Source organism: Ochlerotatus camptorhynchus, unplaced genomic scaffold (genome assembly GCF_037179485.1).
Source record: "Ochlerotatus camptorhynchus isolate MF236.1 unplaced genomic scaffold, CSIRO-AGI_Acam_v1.1 ptg000045l, whole genome shotgun sequence".
Taxonomy (NCBI): domain Eukaryota; kingdom Metazoa; phylum Arthropoda; class Insecta; order Diptera; family Culicidae; genus Ochlerotatus; species Ochlerotatus camptorhynchus.
The window spans coordinates 682,431-702,200 of record NW_027040536.1 but is presented as its reverse complement, the minus strand read 5'-3'; the positions used below and the strand labels follow the sequence as shown (position 1 = coordinate 702,200).

Here is a 19,770-nt window from a genome sequence, read left to right as displayed (position 1 = left end):
GAATCTATCATTTGATGTTCACCCAAGCAACCATAGGCACGTTATTTCGCCTTTTCGGCTATATACAGGCCTCATCAGGACATACAAACACTGATATAGTCGTTGTTCAGCTGTGCCTATGATTACTTGGGCAGTTTATAGTCATGAGTACGTGCGTGCGTGCAAAGAATCATTACCAACATAGGAGATAATTCGGTAACATCCTTCCATTGCATTATTTTATGACTCTTCAATATTGCACAAATATTTACACATTACACACAACTACACACAGTAGCTCGGAGCGTTTGGTACGGTATGTCCACGCATCCTTCCACCCCTGTAGATTCAAGAAATGTTCCCATTCATTTCCAAGAATCATCTCTGCGGCAAATACAACGCAGTAGGCCTGGCCGTATTGGTGTTTATATCATATCTCAGATATGCTGTAAACATCAATTAGACAAGAAAAATGATTAGACCTCATCTAACCTAATCATTTTCCAGGATGCTTTCTCGTACTGGCTGCGTTTGTATGAGATTAGAGCTCAAATTTCAAATTAAATAAGGGCCTTGCAAAAGTTTCAAATATTATTAACTTTGATGACTACATTTTATGACAACTTCCAAGGATCTCTAGGCATAATTTCAATTCATTTGAAAATATCACAGGAAATCTGAGGATTCATTTCAAATTAGTTCATAGGAACTCCAGACTCCAGGTGAAACCTATGGAAAATTCTAAGGTAGTTCTTAGTAGATAGGGGAAATGAATGTATTGTCGGCCTAAAAGCCTCTTATTTGGGCCCATACATAAATTCAGCAATCGACTAAAGCAACCAAAATATACATTAGTACCATCCCAATGACGCGTTCATCTAGATAAAATTGATAAATAGCATATTTTTAGCGATGGGCCCAATTTTAGTTCCATTGGCCAACATTAGAGCCATTTCCCCTATATTATTAGAATTCCAAGGGAATCCTCAGTAGAATTCAAAGTAACTTTACAAGAGAATTCTGTGTAGAATCCCAAGGTAATTCCAAATAGAATTCAAAGAGAGTAAAGTAATTTTGAGTAGACTTTTCTAAGGGATTTATAAGGAGAACCGAAAGTGAATTCTAAGGAAAACTCAAAGGTACTTGAAAGCAGAATTCCAATAGAAGAAAGAGAATACCAGGGCTGGTAGCGAGTCACTTTTTTCAAGCCAGTCACTAAAAAGTCTTTTTTTTAAGGCCAAGTCACTGAAGTCACTTTTTCTTGTAATAAGTCACTTTTTTAAACGTGAATTTATTTCAAGATTGATCATTCTTCTGAATAGGCCTACATTTCGTTCTACTTTTGAACAATTCGAAGTTGACGACCTTGAATAGAGTTTTTTTTTTTACGTTTAATCGTTCTTCTCTATCTACAGGGTGATTCGGAATAGCTGTCCCTTTTAGAAATGGTCATAACGATTGAACGCTTGCATGAATTTTTGATATCATTATATTCCAGATATTCTACATATATAACCTTCAACTAAGCATAGTTTATTTCAGATCTCTCTCCCTTTACCTTAATAACCAGCCACATTAGTCATGAAAATTAACCACAGCTGGCACGCACGCTTTAGTTCCAGCACTTTTTGAGTCCTGGTGATACGTTTAAGCTCTGACATTGAACGGATTTTCCAAGCATGGTTCCTTTGTACCTCTATAATGATGCAAAAATAAATGTTACATTCTTTCGAAGAGATTTCAGTTTCTAAAAGATAACACACGATTTTTTTACAGATTTATGCCATGCTTCATTATGACGTCAATGGCTGCTTGAAATCACAAACGAATGAAATTTCAAAGCCTACTATCAATACAAGCTGATATTTGTACACATTTAAAACAAAAATACTTGCATATATACCCATTTTACCCATTGAGAATTGAATATTTGTGAAAGGTGACAGTTATTCTGAATCACCCTGTACAGGGTGTCCACTCATTTGGCTAAATAAAGTTCCTTGTCCTGGTTTTTCCATAACTTTGGTGGATAATTTCCAGGTTTAAGAATAAGCATGCTATTTTTAAACTGTGTTAAAGATATGTTTTTAAAGCAAACGTTCTTAAGACATGACAATCCGTTTTTAAGAAACATCTTAGACTTACTAAAATGAAGTATTTAAACACTTCAACATTTAGAGGATTTGATAGTAAAGCATCAAATCCTCTAAATGTTGAAGTGTTTAAATACTTCATTTTAGTAAGTCTAAGATCACAACATTTTTAATGTCTTGACGTTTCGTACTAACTAAAATGTGGGAACTTTGATTAAGTTCTATTGATCTCAGAAAAGCTAAATCTAGAGATCTTCGAGGAATTCCGAGATCTTAAGGGGAAATCCCCGAAACTTTAGCCCAGACTATTGAATTATTTTAAAAATCTTTAAGTGTAAGTTTAGACAAATCCATGATGTGCTGAATTAAAATCGAGAACCCATAAGATGTTCCGAAAGATTCAGTACAGAGACCTTCAGAAAATTTATGAAAACTTCATAAATATTTCAGGAACTTCACAGAAATCTAGAGAATTCCAGGGATGTTTAAAGGTGTTTACGAGAATTCCATTTATTTTAAAGCAGAACCGAGATCTTCATTAGAGTTGAGAGTTTTAGGGAAGTTCCAAGAACATCAAGACTGATCAGAGAATTAAAGGGCAGTTCTAAAAATTTCAAGGAATTTACAGAAACCGGAATTTCCGGAAACTTCGGATTGCCCAGAGAAATTTTTTGAAACGCAATTAAAATTATAGGAACATCCGGAAAATGTGAGTGTATTTCAAGGGTGTTATATAATGGAAGTTTCAAGATAAAAATAAAAAAAAAATAGAAAATTTAACTAAGTTGATTAGAGAACATCAATGATTCTATGATTGATCCGAAAACTTAAGTTTAAGGGAATTTTAAATATATATAAGAAAATCTACCGGAACATTTGATCAATTTAGAGAAATTATGGTAAGCATAGAAAACTTCTGGGCTTTCCACGGAAAATTAGTGATTTAAGGCAAAGTTCCGTGAGCATTTATAAACTTTATAAAACTTAAGGAAAATTGTAGAAATTAAAGGAAATAAAATCAAGTAAAATGGCGGGTTCTTTTAAAAAATACTAAGATATTCAGGGCAGTCTACAGAATTTTAAGGAAATTGAAAAATATTTTGGGCAGTTATAAAAACATCAGGAAACTCTAGACTATTGAAGAAGTTATGAATTAGTTTCGATAATTTGAACGTCGGACAAATCTTGAGAACTTCAGTGAAAATCATAGAACTATATTGATTATTTAGCTGCGGAAGCTTGGAGAAGTTCCTGAAATTTCAGAATATATTCGAAAACTTCACAGAAATACAGAGATCTTCAGAAACATTTCGAGAACTTCATAAAAGTATATGGAACTTAAGGAAAGGTCCGAAAATTTCAGGAACTTTCATGGACATTTCGGGAGCATCTCAAATAAGTTTAGTAAAGCTTCAAAGACAAAGGGAACTTCAGGGGAGTTCAGTTCCATTAGCGGGAAATTTCAAGAAGTTCCCAGATTTTCACATAAGTCCAGAAGTCCGCAAGCTTAAACATTTTTAGAACAGTTCAATTAAATTCAAGGTAGCACAACAAGCTTCATGAGAACTGCACAACTTAAGAGAAGTTTTGAGAAAGTTTTGATCTCGCTAATAAAGCTCTAATCAACAACAAAAACTTCAAGAAAGAACAGATATCCTCAGTGCAGAGATATTCCAGAGCAGGGAAATTACATGAATTTTAAAGAAGTTTCGAGAAATTCAGTGAATTTTTAACACTTTAGAGAAAAAATTGTGGAAACTTTAGGAAAAATTGTGGAAAGTTTAGAGAAGTTAAAAAAAGATGAGAAGTATTGCGCGCATCAGGCTAGATTTTCAAGCTACAAATGAACTTCAGGGCAGTTTAATTAACTTCAGGAACATTTTGGGAACTTTCACGTAGTTCTGAAGACCTCAGAATAGTCCATTTCATATTCAACGGAGATTTCTCATGAAAATTCGCTTGGAGTTTACTATCTTAGGCTTAAAGGGTGTCCACGATGAAATTGCCACACTATGAAATTGCTCTAACTTTTTAACCGTTGGGTAGAATTTAATGAAAATTTGGGTGGATTTAGTTCATAGTGCATTATTTACATCCTGTGATCAAAACTCGCGGAAATGGAGTCGAAAGAACAGCTCGTGCGTGATAAAATCTTGCGCATTCATCACGAGAACAAGGATCTCTCGCATCGTTCCATCCCTAAAACGTTGGGAATCGCGAATTCCACGGTGTCGCGAGTGATTAAGCGGTTCGAGGAACGATTGACCACCGATCGGAAGCCCAGAAGTGAAGGAAAAAGTATTCCGTACAACACCAAAAATCACAACCGCGTAGTTGGGGCCTTCAACCGAAATCCGAACGCCTCCGTTAGGGATGTGGCTAAGAAGCTGCACCTAAGCCGAAGTTTTGTCCAGAAGGCCAAAACTAAGGCTGGGCTTCGAACGTTCAAGGTACAAAAGGCCCCTAATCGCGACGAGAAGCAGAACAAGTCCGCCAAAACCCGTGCCAGGAAGTTGTACCTCAACATGCTGACGAAAGTTGAATGCTGCATCATGGACGACGAAACATATGTGAAGGCCGACTTCAAACAGATCCCCGGCAACCTGTTTTTTACGGCCAAGGATAAGTTCAGCGTTCCGGAGCATGTCCGCACTCAGAAGATGTCCAAATTTGCGAAGAAATTCCTGGTTTGGCAAGCCATCTGCACGTGCGGGAAGCGGAGTGCACCTTTCGTGACCCAGGACACGATGAACGGACAGGTGTTCATAAAAGAGAGGTGTTCATAAGCGGCTGCTTCCTCTTCTGAAGGCCCACAACGTCCCAACAATCTTCTGGCCGGATTTGGCCTCATGCCACTACTCCAAGGACGTGCTGAAGTGGTATGCGGACAATAAGGTCAATTTCGTGCCGAAAATGTTCAACCCTCCCAACACTCCGGAGCTCCGCCCCATCGAGAAGTACTGGGCGATTATGAAGCAGCACCTTCTTAAACGACCTAAGGTAGTGAAGACAGTCGAGGAACTGAAGAAAGTATGGGTTTACATGCAAAAAACGGTTGATTCACAGGTTGTCCAGAATCTTATGGCCGGGGTTAAGGCCAAGGTGCGGGCATTTGCGTATGGACTGTAAATAAAATACGAGTAAAATGGTAAAATGAAGTTTAATAGTTATTTCTCAATCCCTGAAAATTTGATGGCAATCGGATTAAAACTCGAATTTTGCGAATCAATTTTATGTGTGGCAATTTCATCGTGGACACCCTTTAGGCTTCACATGAAGTCTAAAATTCCTCAGAACTACCATGAAAGTAGATTGCAGTTGATGTTTTTCTCCTAGATTTTTTTCCCAGAACTCCAGGTGAATGAGGTCATTAGAAATTATAATAAAAACTTTGCAAGAAATATGACTCCAGATTCTTGAAAATTTCTTGAGTCCTATAACATTTCAGTTAACAATTTATAAAAATTGTGTGAATTATGCATATTCTAGAACCAAAAAAAAACATTTGAAGCCTCTTAATTATTAAAATGTATTTGTTACTGAAGATTAATCCATTCTTGATCTATAAAGTTCAATGTGTGAAAGAAAATAACTTGGAATATTAAATGTATTTATGTTAAAATGCATTCATAGTAATAAAATTATTAAATTTCCTGAATAATGATAAGACTCCCTGAGACTTCCAGGTATTTTCAGGAGAAATAAAATTTCCTGAGAATTCCTGGTTTTTCAGGTTTTTTCCAGGTAGTAGAAGCTTGGAGCCTTAGTCATAAACTTTCTATTGAATCTTTCGCTTTAAAGGTTTCTATCGTACATATTACAGTGTTTATGAGAATCCAAATTAATAACATTTATTTTGTATGCGATCAGAATGACAAATTTTCTACGCTTAGGTCACAATTTAGTCACTTTTTTACAACTATAAGTCACTATTTGGTCACTTATTTCTTCAACATGGTCACTAAAATCTCTAAATCACTGCAATAGATATTCTGAAAATAAGTCAATGAAAATTCCAAGGATAATCCCAACCTAGAAGTATATGAAGATGTTTTGAGGAAAGTTTTAAGGAAATTTCCAACGATGTTTTGAGGTAAATTTCAAAGGAATACAATCAAATAAGAGTTCCTTGGGATATAGAGAAAATCTTGAAGATTATTTCATGGGAATTTCAAAATAATACTTAATGAATACCGAGGAGAGATATTTTCGAAAGAAACTTTTAAGAAAATCCTAGGTAAAACAGCGGTAAACTGTGAAGAATTGTTAAGTGTTATGCAAAGTTTTCGTTAATAGATTCGTCATTCGACGTGGAACTTTTCAGATCGAAATCGAATTAAAAAAAATATCACTTCATCAAGTATTGTAATTTTGACAAATCATTGAACTTTAATCATACATTCTAAGCCGTTTCCTGTGGCAGAATGTTTTCAAACAAACTTTCACCATTTATTGCACCGCCTTGCGTCAACTTTCCTGGTGCAGGTTTTGCTTGTCGTCAATATTGCATCATTTAGCGTTTGAACAGGCTGAACTCTTGATTGCTTATTGTGTTATTAAATTGCTGTTGGAAAAAGCGCCAATGCACAATTCCTAACGATGATTGACTGTTTGCATGTTTGATGAACCCGTTACACGTGGGTCCACCTCTTCGGAATTAAATGTAAACGTTTGCAATCCATACATGAGAAACAAGGTCAAATGTGCATCTTTTGAAAAAGGCCTCCGGATCCTAATTCATCCGTTTTTCTCCTCGATGGCACGCCGTTAGACATGCATCAATTTTACTATCACCTGATTGCGAGAGAAAGGAAAAACTGGTTCACTTTCTTCGAGACTGCCATATCTAATCACCATCACACCCCATCCGTGCATGTCTGTATGTGTGCGTTTGATGGATAGCTTCTTCATTTCAGTTTTCTTCCAATCTCGGCAGTGAATGCATTTTTTGTTGCATATAGGGTTAATGTCCCTGATGTTGGGCCCATACATACATTTCGAAGGAAAGCATTTTTCGATTTCCATTTGTATTGCCCAGATGACGCACTGCTCTAAGAAAAAATCAAGAATGGGAACTTGTTAACGATGGGCCCTATCTTCAGATCCATCGGCCAATATTAGAGCCACTTCCCCTACCTACATTTGCGGTTTTTCTCGTTGTAGGGTCGCATGCATGCTACTCATAGCTTGCTGCATGCGGTGCGATATTATGATAAAGCAAGCACGCGGCTGGAATCCCATTTCGCCGCAGCCATCTTCGATGCATGGGGTGTGAAGACCACCAGCTGCCCAAAATAGGCGCGATGGTGGAATGGAAGAAAAGTGGAACCATATTTCACTGCACTCACTCGTGTACGTGCAATTACTCGCGCATTGATTAATCACCATGTCTGCTACCTTTACCATCCCCGGAGTTCTCCAAGATGGAGACGAGGCAGCAGAAATGTGTGAATATGTACACTTTTGGAAGCCCTATGGCTTCACAATGACGTTTGGTTTTTGTTTACCTACAGCAGTAGTAGGCTATGTGGCTTTTTGCTACTATTTCTCGTTATTTTTCTATGGTCGTTCGGCGGCGGTAACGTGGACGGGAATGTGCAATATAATATGACAGCAGACGGACGGAGCGCAGTCACTTTCGGCTGCTTCGGACGTTATTATTTTTTGTTTTCGAAGTCACCTTGACGTTTTCCATCGTTGACGTTTGAACTTCTTCGTCTTGTTTCGGTCATTTCGAACACGGGGTCCGCGCGGTGCAATACCGGCTTCGACGAAGTCGGTTGCTTCAGCAGAAGCTAGGAGGTTGTTTTTGCACCACTACAACGGACATTTTACATGGACTGTCGTTCACAAAACAACGCTTGGTTCCTGCAAACGAGACTCAAGGACGGATTCACTTCGGTGTAACTATGATTTTTTCTGCTGCTGCTGCTGCTCATCTTCGCCACCATTACCTATTAGTCTATTACACAGTAATATACATTGATTGTGCCTGACCAAGTGCATCCATCTTATATGGGCTTACAGAAATCGATTGTTCGTCAACGCGGGCACGGAGAAGTAGCAGCAATTGTAATTATAATCGCCATGTACTCGCCTTCTATAAACCGATAGTTTCCCCACCTATTACGGAGCTATTATTGGTCCGTTTTTCCATTATAAGTGTTATTATTTTGTGCAGTTTTTGTTCCTATCATTTGCCCCCTGCCTGTCTGCCATCATAAAATTGATCGGCAGCTAAGAAGCCGCGTTGCGATACCATTTGTGACTTTACAATTCCTAGCGGCAACACATAGTAGGCCGTGAACACGGGTGTTGTTGTTAAGGTCGCCGCTTAAAATGTTTGCTTGGAATAACAGAACATTTTCCACTGTATCGCAGCAGGTTGCCTGTTGGTTCTATATCTGCAAGGTTGTAAGCATTCTTTACGGCAGAGGGTAAGGTTATGTTTTAAAGCAACCGATTGAAGGCTTTTCCGCTGATTCATTGTTCGATGGGGATTTTATCCAAGCCGGCAGCCGACCGTTCGACGCCGGGGGAAATTGAATTTTAATTGGTTCTTAGATACTTTCAAATGACCTCTTGTTACCTTTGTTGCGCGCGCGGAATTTCGATTATACTTGACTTAACTAATGTTGTTTGTTTTTTTTTTCTACTTTCAGGTAACTATCAGATTGGGCATGCTAAAATTTTTGGGCCTGTGTTTGTGAGTAAAAGAAATAAAAGAACTTCATTTTGCTGTTCAATGCTTTATTTTGCAAAACTGTTATGTGACATGCAAAGGCTTTTCACTAAACTATCAAAAACGCGTGCGAGTAATTGTGTATTGTGCAGTCTATTTTGATCTGGATTTTCTAAGTTCGCCGTGTTTTCTATCCTAGATCCAGGAATTAATTCTTCTTTTAACTTCTTTCCTGGTGAATTTGGGCGTCTACAGATCTTCTATGCTTCCTGAATGACAGAATCTCAACTGTTAAAATCTATTCCTAGTACGATAAGCATTGGATGTCGCGTGAAAAATCTAACAGAAACTCGTGCCCTGGAATAAAAAACTGACAATGCGATACTAACAATTTGTTTTGTCGATATGCCACTTTCTAAAATCTGTTCTTCAGTATCAGGTAGTACGAGTACGACGCCTGCATCACTATTCCCAATCGTTGGATGTTAACGAAGTAGAACTTGGCTGCCGTAATCCCAGTAGGCTTTTGCGCCCGTTGCATCATGAACCGTAGGTCTCGCTGCATAGCAGCCGGCTCCAGGTGCCACGGGTATTTGTAGATGGCGTGGCTTACTGCGAGTGCCTGTAATTTGAAATTGTTAATTGGATTGGAATTGCTTGGCGTTTTATTATTAAGAGTGTTCCTACGCTCTCACTCAGCCGAGTTCCGTTGAAACAAAAGACCACCATTTCGCCCATCAAAACAATGAAGAGAACAACCACGCTGCTGGCGTTTGGACCGAAGTTCTATAAAGTTTAAATTTTCAATGTTGATACACAACGAGCATCATTAGCGATACTTACAGTCGAAAGGTAGAACATCATCAAGCACCAAATAGCCATGCAGTTCAGGATCTGGTTGAGCAATATGAAGCTGAGCGTTTCTTCCAATAGTTCCGTGTACTTCAGCGCCATCTTGTGCAACTCAATGATCATTCGAAGTTCGTCCCTTCGTTCTTCGCCTGCTTTGGCATCACCCAGATTGTTGATTCTCATCTGGATTAAATCGAACAGCTTCGCACCGTATTGGAGTGGTGTTAAAAACACGGCTGCTTTCAAACAACTTTGATATGCCGAACACATGATAGCCGGACCGGCGAAGGTAAAATAGATCAGGTAATGGACGATGTTTCGGCGGATGTCCAAGTAGTAGTACTGCACCTCGAAAATCAGAATGTAGTCAGTTCTCTTGTAGTCAGGTACGAAAATACATTTGCAGAGCGTCCAGACGATCGGAATTCCCAGAAACAGTGCCAACAGGAAACCCACGTAAGCATTGTAGCCTCTCGCGAAAGAATCCATCCGCCGATTGAACTGCCGTATCTCTTGAATGTAGTCCTTTGATTCGTATCGATCGAGCGTTTCCTTCAGCACTTGAACCAGTTGCCCATACGACCTTCGACGAGTCACGAAAATGCCAGACGCAATGCAAACGTCACTAAAGAAGATAAATTCAGCGAGATTCCTGGCCACAGAGTCGAATCCGTCTTTCCCGGAACCGAGAACTGCTTTTGGGATCATTATGTTCAGCAGCATCCAACCGACAAGGGCGAAATAGCGATAGATTCGACGATTGTCTCTGGCTTCGTTGTCCCATACGCCGATAAGATTGAGCATTTTGAGCCCCACTTGAAGGACTTTCCGTTCCGCGGAAAAGGTCTTCTTGAAGAACATCTTCACAGTGTTTGAGTGGTGATGGTTGCGAGGTGCTTTTAAACTCGATGAGGTTCGGTCCTAGCTTGTGTCGTGTTTTCGTTGATAATTATGAGGTAAGCACGCGCGGCCTTGAATAATTGTCGAGTTCGGTTGTTTGTCCTGTCACGAGTTAATTGTACGATTTGCCTCGTGGGAATGAAAGCAGCTTTCCCGTGATGATAATTGCACATCTTGCAGCCATTAGAAAAGATCGAATTGCTATGATTGCTATGTGCAGTAAACGGTGCAATATTTTACTTGGTAAACCAGATGCACCATACTTGTGAAATAACATAGCAATTAAAACCGGTTTTAAGCATCAGCATTAAATTCGCTTGACAAATCCAATAGAAACGCGTTCTCGTACAAACGACAATAGACCAATCCGGTGCGGTTTCTAGAATCTATTCTTCAGTATAAGATAATACGAGTACGAGGCCTGCATCACTAATCCTAAGCGTTCGATGTTAACAAAGTAGAAATTGGCCGCCGTTATCCCAGTAGGCCTTTGTGCCCGTTGCATCATGAACCGTAGATCACGCTGCATAGCAACCGGCTCCAGGTGCCACGGGTGTTTGAAGATGGCGTGGCTTACTGCGAGTGCCTGTAATTTGAATTTTTATTTAAACTGATTGGCGATTGATTATTAAGAGTGTTCCTACGCTCTCACTCAGCCGAGTTCCGTTGAAACAAAAGACCACCATTTCGCCCATCAAAACTATGAAGAGAACAACCACGCTGCTGGCGTTTGGACCGAAGTTCTATAAAGTTTAAATTTTCAATGTTGATGCACAATGAGCTATATTAGCTATACTTACAGTGGAAAGGTAGAACATCATCAAGCACCAAATAGCCATGCAGTTCAGGATCTGGTTGAGCAATATGAAGGTGAGCGTTTCTTCCAATAGTTTCGTGTACTTCAACGCCATCTTGTGCAACTCAATGATCATTCGAAGTTCGTCCGTCCGTTCTTCGCCTGCTTTGACATCCCTCAGATTGTTGATCCTCATCTGGATTAAATCGAACAGCTTCGCTCCGTATTGGAGTGGTGTTAAAAACACGGCTGCTTTCAAACCACTTTGATATGCCGAACACATGATAGCCGGACCGGCGCAGGCAAAATAGATCAGGTAATGGACGATATTTCGGCGGATGTCCAAGTAGTAGTACTGCACCTCGATAATCAGAATGTAGTCAGTTCTCTTGTAGTCCGATACAAAAATCCATTTGCAGAGTGTGGAGATGATCGGAATTCCCAGAAACAGTGCCAACATCAAGCCCACGTATGCATTGTAGCCTCTCGCGAAGGAATCCATCCGCCGGTTGAATTTCCGTATCTCTTGAACGTACTCTTTTGATTCGTATCGATCGAACGTTTCCTTCAGCACTTGCACCAGTTGCCCATACGATCTTCGACGAGTCACGAAAATGCCAGACGCAATACAAACGTCACTAAAGAAGATAAATTCAGCGAGATTTCTGGCCACGGAGTCGAATCCGTCCTTCCCGGAACCGAGCACTGCTTTTGGGATCATTATGTTCAGCAGCATCCAACCAACAAGGGCGAAATAGCGATAGATTCGACGATTGTCTCTGGCTTCGTTGTCCCATACGCCGATAAGATTGAGCATTTTGTGACTCACCTGAAGGACTTTCCGTTCCGCGGAAAAGGTCTTATTGAAGAACATCTTCACAGTGTTTGAGTGGCGATGGTTGTGAGGTGCTTTTAAACTGGATAAGGTTCGGTTCACGTTTTCGTTGTGTTTTGGTTTATAATTATGAGCCACTGAAAATCTCTGAAATACAGTTATAATAATAATAATAGTGATAATTAGGAAGTAAGGACACGCGTTCTTAACCAATTTTTTTATCGGTTGTTTGTCCTATCACGAGTTAATTGTTCGATTTGCCTCGTGGGAAGGAAAGCAGCTTTCCTATTTCGATAATTACATATCTTGTAGTCGTTAGAAGATTTGTAGAATCCTATGATTGCTATGTACTGCTAAACGGTGTAGTATTTTATTTAATTACTATCGATGTTTTATAGTGTTCTCTCAATGTGCATCACGTTACTAGCAACCAAAATCCTAGAATCTATCTTTCATAATTAGGTAGTACGAGTAGATTGTTTGTAATACAATTCCTAATCGCTAGATGCTGACATAGTAGAACTTGGCCGCCGTTACCACAGTAGGCCTTTGAGCACGCTGCAGTATGAGCAGCTGGTCTTTCTGCATAGCAACCGATACCAGGTATCACTGATAGAGATAAATTGCGTAGCTTAATGCCAATGTCTGAGAATAGGATCATGCTATTTTCAGTTTATCAAACAAATCCTGCAGGATATTCTTACTCTTTCATGTGGGTTCCTTTAATGCTGTTAACCATAACTTCGCTCAACAATTCGACAAAAAACACACATTGATGGCATATTGATCAAAGTTGTAGAACGTTATGAACGTTATCTTAAAATTAGTAACATTTACACTTTCACTTCCTGTACTTACATTCGAAAGGTTCACAATATGCTTAGTTGGATGTTCATTCCTCATCTTTGAGGAGTCCAGTTTCAACTGCAAAATTCAATAATCACGATAAACAGGTAGCCGGGAAAACTGGGAAATGCCAGAAATTCGATGTCACCGGAAAAAATGGATTAAATCCGTGAACTTCGATACCAAATTGAAAGAAAATGTACTTCTTCCTCTCTTTAAGAAATGTCGAGATCCTTGCACTGGACTAAATGTTCATTATATTTGATTATTTGTTTATTTGTTATGTTTGCATCAAAAGACTAGAAATCAAGCGTAATTCAACGTATCTGATTTTGTAAACAATCACTTCAATCGGCGATTTGTGGCGACTGATAGCTCACTCACAGAAATTAACAACATCAGCTAGTAAGGGAAAGATTCCCCTACCTTATGCTGGTGTTTGCTTGCGTGGGTGAGTTAGCAGTTAAGACAAACCGTCGATTGAAGTGATTGTTTACAAAAGCAGATACGTCGATTTGAATAGTTACGCTTGAAATAGTCCCAATGATGTGTTGTAAAAAAAAGTACAGATTTTATAGACTACATATACTACAGTTACAAACGAAAATAATTAGGAAAGCATTGTCAAGTTACTTAAAATGTACAACTCCTAAATTTTACATTTAGCTGTTGGGCGTCAAGCGCCTTCGGTCAGCAAAAAAGGCAGAGAATCTTCGGCGAAGCATAGTCCGTGTCAAGTGGAAATCGAACATCGGCGCTACTCGGTTGAACACTCGCTGCAAGCCGTATATAGCGCTCCCTAAGCTATAATTAGTTCGAAGAAGTGGAAGTCTCAGCATAAGACTGTTGCGTAGTGATCGAGGTTGAACATTAATGTTCACTTCCTTGCAGAGTATCGGCGACGGTTAAGGCTCTGAAAACATCTCTTCGGATACGTAAGGGCTCGAGGCATTGATCAATTGGCAGCGATTCTCGTAGCTTGGAAGACGAAGTGGGTATCTCAAAGGCAGCTTACGGAGCGCGAAGCGAAGAAAACGTCGTTGCACAGATTCAATTCGCTCGGCCCCATTATTTTAGTTAGGGCTCCAGACTGCAGAGCAGTATTCCAACGCAGATCGTACGAGGGAGCAATTGAGTGATTTCAAGCAGTAAATGTCTGTGAAGTTCTTAGTAATCTTGAAGACAAAGCCAAGAGTTCTGGACGCTATGGTGTGAGTATGTCAGCTTTGAGTCTAGAAAAAACCCCAAAGTCTTTCACGCAATGCACCCGTTCGATAGTCGTGCCTAGTAGTTTGTAGTTGAAAATAATCGATGGTTTCTTGCGTGAGAAAGTAATAACTGTCACTAGTAAGATAAATTTTTGTCCAAAGCAATTTTAAACAGATGTTACAATGGATTCTAGAGATATGTGATACCAAGGTACTTCGAACAAAAAGTCCTAGGGAGTTTTGGGATGAACTCTAAGAGGGTTATGACTAGATCTCCAAGTCAATTGTGTGAGATCAGATTGTAGCTCTGTGAAAAATTCCTTGAGTCAAATTTAAAAGGATTTGTGCGATAAGTTTTAAATTTGGATTCTTTTCAATGCCAACAAAATTTAAATCTTGGATCATTTTCGTCAATGACCAAGAACTTTTCTTTTGTTTTGAGTAATAACATCATAAAAATTCTTTCAGTTCCGGAAGCAGGAATTGTTTGTTCGTGGTCTAGATTGATTTGTCATAAAATTTTGATATATTTTTCAGGTTCCTTTAAAAGTGCTACAAGTTCAATATTTCCATGTTTTCCTTATATTCCAGGATTCACAATTTGGATCTTGACAAATTTTGGTTGTCTAGAAACTTGTTTTCAAAAAAAAAAAAAAAAAAAAAAAAATCACAGCTTTTGAACTCTTTTTTTTTTTTAATTCTGGTCTTAAAAAAAAAGTTATGCTCGTAGAAAGTTTCATGAATATGGATCGAAGGTGTACATTTCTGAAGACCCAAAACCAAGATTAAGAAACTTGAAATTTGATGAGAATGTTCAAGGGGCTCATTCCGATAGAGTTCTGAGAGGAACTGTTACGTGAAAATTGTTCTCGAGGTGGTTCAGAGGAACTACTGATTCCAGGTCAATCTTTAGAAAAAAAATACCAAGATAGATCGTAGTAGAATTCCAAGGTAACCCTGGATAGGATTCAAAAGAAATTGTAATTAAATTCATAACAGTTTTTGACGTTAATTTTTAAGGAATTTTGAGAAAATTTGAACAATAAGAAGGATTAGACCATGATAACTCTAAGGTGAACTTCAAGATAATATCAATGAGAAATCTAAGGACATTCTAAAGATAATTTCAAGGAGATGCTGAGAGAATCGAATCCGGGGCATATTTCCATGTGAGTTTTCGGAGAATTCATAGAAGGATCTTACAAATTTTGAGGAAAATTCTAAGGAAATTCGTTAGTTGAGTGAGTTGCAGCATTCTAAGATTATTGGGAAAATTTATTCAATGCAAATTTTGAGAATAATTCCAAACGATTTCTTAGGAATTTTCCTAGATAATTCTGGGGAATATTTTAAGGGGATCTTGAGAAGTATTCAATGGTTATTCTGGTGGTAATTGTTTAGATAATTCCATTTCCCAGCAGAACTAACAAAATATTCCAAAGATAATTCCATGGGAATTTCAAGAGAATATTAAGTGAATGCTGAGGAGAACTCCAAATGAATTTTCAGGAGAATTCTTTGGGGAATTCCTATGGAATAACAGCAAGAATTATTAATAATTTGCTGAGCATTGCAGAGTGAATTCAAATGGCGTTCCAAGAGATTCAAATATTGATAGTTTTTCGAGATCCTGGACACAGAAAAATAAAATAAGATCCGGGAATTAGAAATTAATTAAATTTCTGAGCTTTTGATTTTTTTAAAGTTCATCTTCTTCTTCTTCTTCTTCTTCGCATTTCAAGCTTATTGCATGTCGCCTGTTAGCTTATTGCGTGCTCTCAACTTAGTGTTCTAGATGCACTTCCACAGTTATTAATTGAGAGCTTTTCGATGCCTGTACCATTTTTGCATTGGTATAATTGTGTGGCAAGTCCAATCATACTTCTATGCCCAGGGAAGTCGAGAAATTTTTCAACCCGAAAAATTCCTAGACCGGACCGGGAATTGAACCCAGCCACCTCCAGCATGGTCTTGCTTTGTAGCTGCGCCTTTACCGACTGAGCTAAGGGAGGCCCCTTTTTAAAGTTCATGCTACCATCAACAAGTTTTCTTTTAAATTCAGTTTTCAGGGCAGCCAAAACTTATTCCAAATATTCCAAATTCTGAACAACCATTTTTTTTTTATCTTAGTCACTTTAACACTCTTGGGTCAATCGTTACTTGTCCGGCGTGAGATTTGAGCTATTGATTTTGGCGTGAGAGGTAAAGGGTGATACGGTCAAAATTTTGTCAAGGGAAAACGCGTGTAAATCGGTGAAATCGTTTATTTAAAAAATCAAATTAAATTTCTTTTTCAAGTTCAATTAGTATAAAATTCAGGAAAAATATTCAGTTAGGCTTCCGCTTTTCCAAATCCGAATTGCCGGGCCTTACGCTTGACCCCTGCCATCAGATTTTGTACAGCCACCTTGTCCACCTTCTTCGCCGCAGAAAGCCAGTTTGCCTTGAACTGCTGCTCGCCCTTAGCAGTTTTTTTGGTCTTCTTTAGGTTCCGCTTGACAATAGCCCAGTATTTCTCAATTGGGCGGAGCTCTGGCGTGTTGGGAGGGTTCTTGTCCTTGGGAACCACCTGCACGTTGTTGGCGGCGTACCACTCCATGGCCTTTTTACCGTAATGGCAAGATGCCAAATCCGGCCAAAACAGTACGGAACAACCGTGTTTCTTCAGGAAAGGCAGCAGACGTTTATTCAAACACTCTTTCACGTAAATTTCTTGGTTGACAGTCCCGGAAGCTATGAAAATGCTGCTTTTCAAGCCACAGGTACAGATGGCTTGCCAAGCCAGATATTTCTTTGCGAACTTTGACAGTTTCATGTGCTTGAAAACATCTGCTACCTTTCCCCTTCCTTTTGCCGTATAAAACTCCTGTCCCGGAAGCTGCTTGTAGTCGGCTTTGACGTAGGTTTCGTCGTCCATTACCACGCAGTCAAACTTCGTCAGCATCGTCGTGTACACCCAGCTTATTTGCGGCATCTCGGAGAGAGAGGTTAGGGTTTCGCTTGAAACTACCGGCAACTCTCTTTGTCGTCTCAGCAGCTTCCGGTTTTCGATTTACCCCCGATCCAGACTTCCTGGCAGTCGACAAACGTTCCCCAAACACTTTAATTACATTTGTAACGGTTGATTTGGCAACTTTTAGCGATTTTGCCAACTTTGCGTGCGAGTAGCTCGGATTTTCGCGATGCGCGAGCAAAATTTTGATACGCTGCTCTTCTTGATTGGACGGCATTTTGACAACTGAAGAGTGAATTCCAAAATCAAAATAGGAGCAACATTCTACACACACACACCTTCAAAATGAGGGGTGTTCAGGTTTTTTAAATGCAAAATTGAAAGAAATACGTCAAGTTGATATTGACCAAATTTTGACCGTATCACCCTTTATGGATCTTAACCACTATGCCGGAGTCCCCCACACATACATGTTGTTAGGTTGCTAATATTAAATTTATCAATTATTTGAGACTTACTTTGTTTATATTCTAGCGATTATAAAGAAAAAGCCAGATTTTGAACTTAGACTTGAAATCCGAAACTCTGATGGATGTAATTTCGGCCTAAATGCCCCTAATTTGGGCCCATACAAAAATTCAGCAATGGAGTAAATTTTCAATAGCGACCAAAAATATCTATTAGTACCGTCCCAATGACGCGTTCATCTAGATAAAATAGATAAAAAGAAGATTTTTAGCGATGGGCCTAATCTTAGATCCATAGGCCAACATTATTGCCATTTCCCCTACTTTGTAAAATTAAATAAATGCTAAGCTTGAACAAATCGTTTGGATTGAATAAATTTAAACTGAATGTAATGTTTTAAAACTTTGTAGGAATTTAATTGTTCTTTTCACTAATGCATTTAAAAAGCAGAAAACCTACCGTGAAGTATCATAATAACGCGCGTTGTCTAACTTTGCGGTTTTTATTATAGAATTTGTAGTGTAGTATAATATTTTTTTAAATCTATATTTTTCCTTTATACTAGTAAATAGAACATTTCAACATTTTTAACTCATTTTAAAATATTTTCATCAAAAATTGTGTTTGAATTTTTCAAAAATGTGTGAAACTATGGTACTTTACGGTAGACACATTCGTAAATGTTCTGCAAAAAACCTGAATAACTCAGGGAATTTAATTAAGAAAAATTAGTAGACAACCTGAAAAAGCTATAATATACAATCTAAAGCTAGAATCTGGAATACCTTTCCATGTTTTTTTTTTTATTCTCGAAGTTTTACTATATTTTGTTCAAGATTCGTGACCCTTTCCTTCCCAAGGTACCACAGGGGATGTATAGGGTTTAGGTCCGTCTTACGATTGTCATTACAGCTTAAATTAGTCAGCATTGATTTAAGTTTTTCTTGTGCTCAATGTTCCTCTTGATATCTTCATCTCGCAAATTTCTAAAAAGCTTATAATAAAAAAAAAAAGAATGTTCACTCCGACACTTCTAAATTGAGCTTGATAACTTCAAAAGTGTGTTAGTCCTATGAATTGTAAATCTCCCGCATCGTGCAGTTTTTCGTTTGTAAAATAATTGCCCTAATTTCTTGATGTTAGAAGTATCGCAAATGAATGGAGGCCATACCCAATCTACTATTTCAAACTGTACTTGACAACTGAATTAAACCAATCAAAAAGATAAATTATTTGGAATTTATTAAAACTTAATCCAAAATCTATCAAATTTCCGTAAAGTGAAAAAGCTTGAAAATAATCGAAGTCTCAGAATCTTAACAAATCTCCAAAGCCAAGACAGGATCTAGCCATAGATCTTATAACAAATTGTTCATTCAGGTACTTTTAATTTTTGTTCTTCTTTTTTAGTCGGACACTTCTCGAGTTAAAATGTATTGCAAACTTTCTAATTATATATTTTAACAATGTTAAATGTTCCAAAATCTCTTCGGAGTTCACAGTTTTCATGAAGTCCTGGAATTTTTCAAAACAAATCTGATTACTGGATTTTTTTTGTATAGTCAGTTTAACGCTCTTGGGTCATTCGTGACTTGTCCGGGGGTGATATTTGAACTCGTGATTTTTTTTTTAATAATGCTTTTATTTTTCCAGGCTTATTTGCTGTAGCTTTGCGGAGCCAATATTCATTGTTTAGTTAAAAAAAAATACTTAAAACTAACGTTAGTAAAGCGGGGGCCGATTACTCGCGGCTATCTCGAGGTTAGGGGCAACAAATTGTAACAAATGGATGGCAGGGTAGGGATTGAGAACACAAGGTTTGGAGAGAAATTTGCTCTTGATCTCGAACTAACCGAAATACTGATGAAAAAGACAAACATGCGGGTACACCGATGGGCAGCTAACAACTTGGGAGAACACAAGATGACACTAACTACTAAATCCTCAGATCTATATGTTTTAAAAACACATAAATTAAATTCAAATAGTCGAAATCTCCGCTAGCCAAGACATTTCAAACGGGGTATCGCGGGTTGTTTTCCTCGGGCCCTGAGGGATGTGGATAACTCAGATCTGACAACACGGTTTAGGGTACATGACCAAACAACATGCTCGATATCATGATAACCACTGCCACACGCACATAAATTGCTGCCTG

The 19,770-nt window shown here is 38.5% G+C and overlaps 3 protein-coding genes across 5 annotated transcripts in view; 1 reads left to right on the top strand and 2 right to left on the bottom strand.

The window, feature by feature from the left end:
* The window catches only part of klar (klarsicht), a 607,418-nt gene that overhangs the window by 283,674 nt on the left and 303,974 nt on the right, over window positions 1–19,770 (top strand). The gene's annotated exons all lie outside the window — the stretch shown is intronic.
* Window positions 6,833–12,279, bottom strand: LOC135715404 (putative odorant receptor 85d). Its single transcript, XM_065238689.1, has 4 exons — window positions 11,307–12,279; window positions 11,151–11,249; window positions 10,897–11,092; window positions 6,833–6,970 (listed from the first exon to the last, which is right to left on the bottom strand). The coding sequence occupies exons 1-4, from the start codon at window positions 12,174–12,176 to the stop codon at window positions 6,840–6,842; spliced, it is 1,296 nt and encodes a 431-aa protein (XP_065094761.1). The 5' UTR covers window positions 12,177–12,279; the 3' UTR covers window positions 6,833–6,839.
* On the bottom strand, window positions 8,789–10,467 carry LOC135714466 (uncharacterized). Its single transcript, XM_065237847.1, has 2 exons — window positions 9,571–10,467; window positions 8,789–9,376 (listed from the first exon to the last, which is right to left on the bottom strand). The coding sequence occupies exons 1-2, from the start codon at window positions 10,465–10,467 to the stop codon at window positions 9,170–9,172; spliced, it is 1,104 nt and encodes a 367-aa protein (XP_065093919.1). The 3' UTR covers window positions 8,789–9,169.

What these genes read in the sequence shown, in the direction of transcription:
- LOC135714466 (XM_065237847.1), bottom strand. Translation starts at nt 10,467, where the DNA reads ATGTTCTTCAAGAAGACCTTTTCCGCGGAACGGAAAGTCCTTCAAGTG. An exon ending in TCGCTAATGATGCTCGTTGT is followed by an intron (nt 9,377 to 9,570) that starts GTATCAACATTG and finishes TTCAAATTACAG; the next exon opens with GCACTCGCAGTAAGCCACGC.
- LOC135715404 (XM_065238689.1), bottom strand. Translation starts at nt 12,176, where the DNA reads ATGTTCTTCAATAAGACCTTTTCCGCGGAACGGAAAGTCCTTCAGGTG. An exon ending in TGATGTTCTACCTTTCCACT is followed by an intron (nt 11,250 to 11,306) that starts GTAAGTATAGCT and finishes TAAACTTTATAG; the next exon opens with AACTTCGGTCCAAACGCCAG. An exon ending in GTATTATCTTATACTGAAGA is followed by an intron (nt 6,971 to 10,896) that starts ATAGATTCTAGA and finishes TGAAGAAGCTAT; the next exon opens with CCATCAAACGCACACATACA.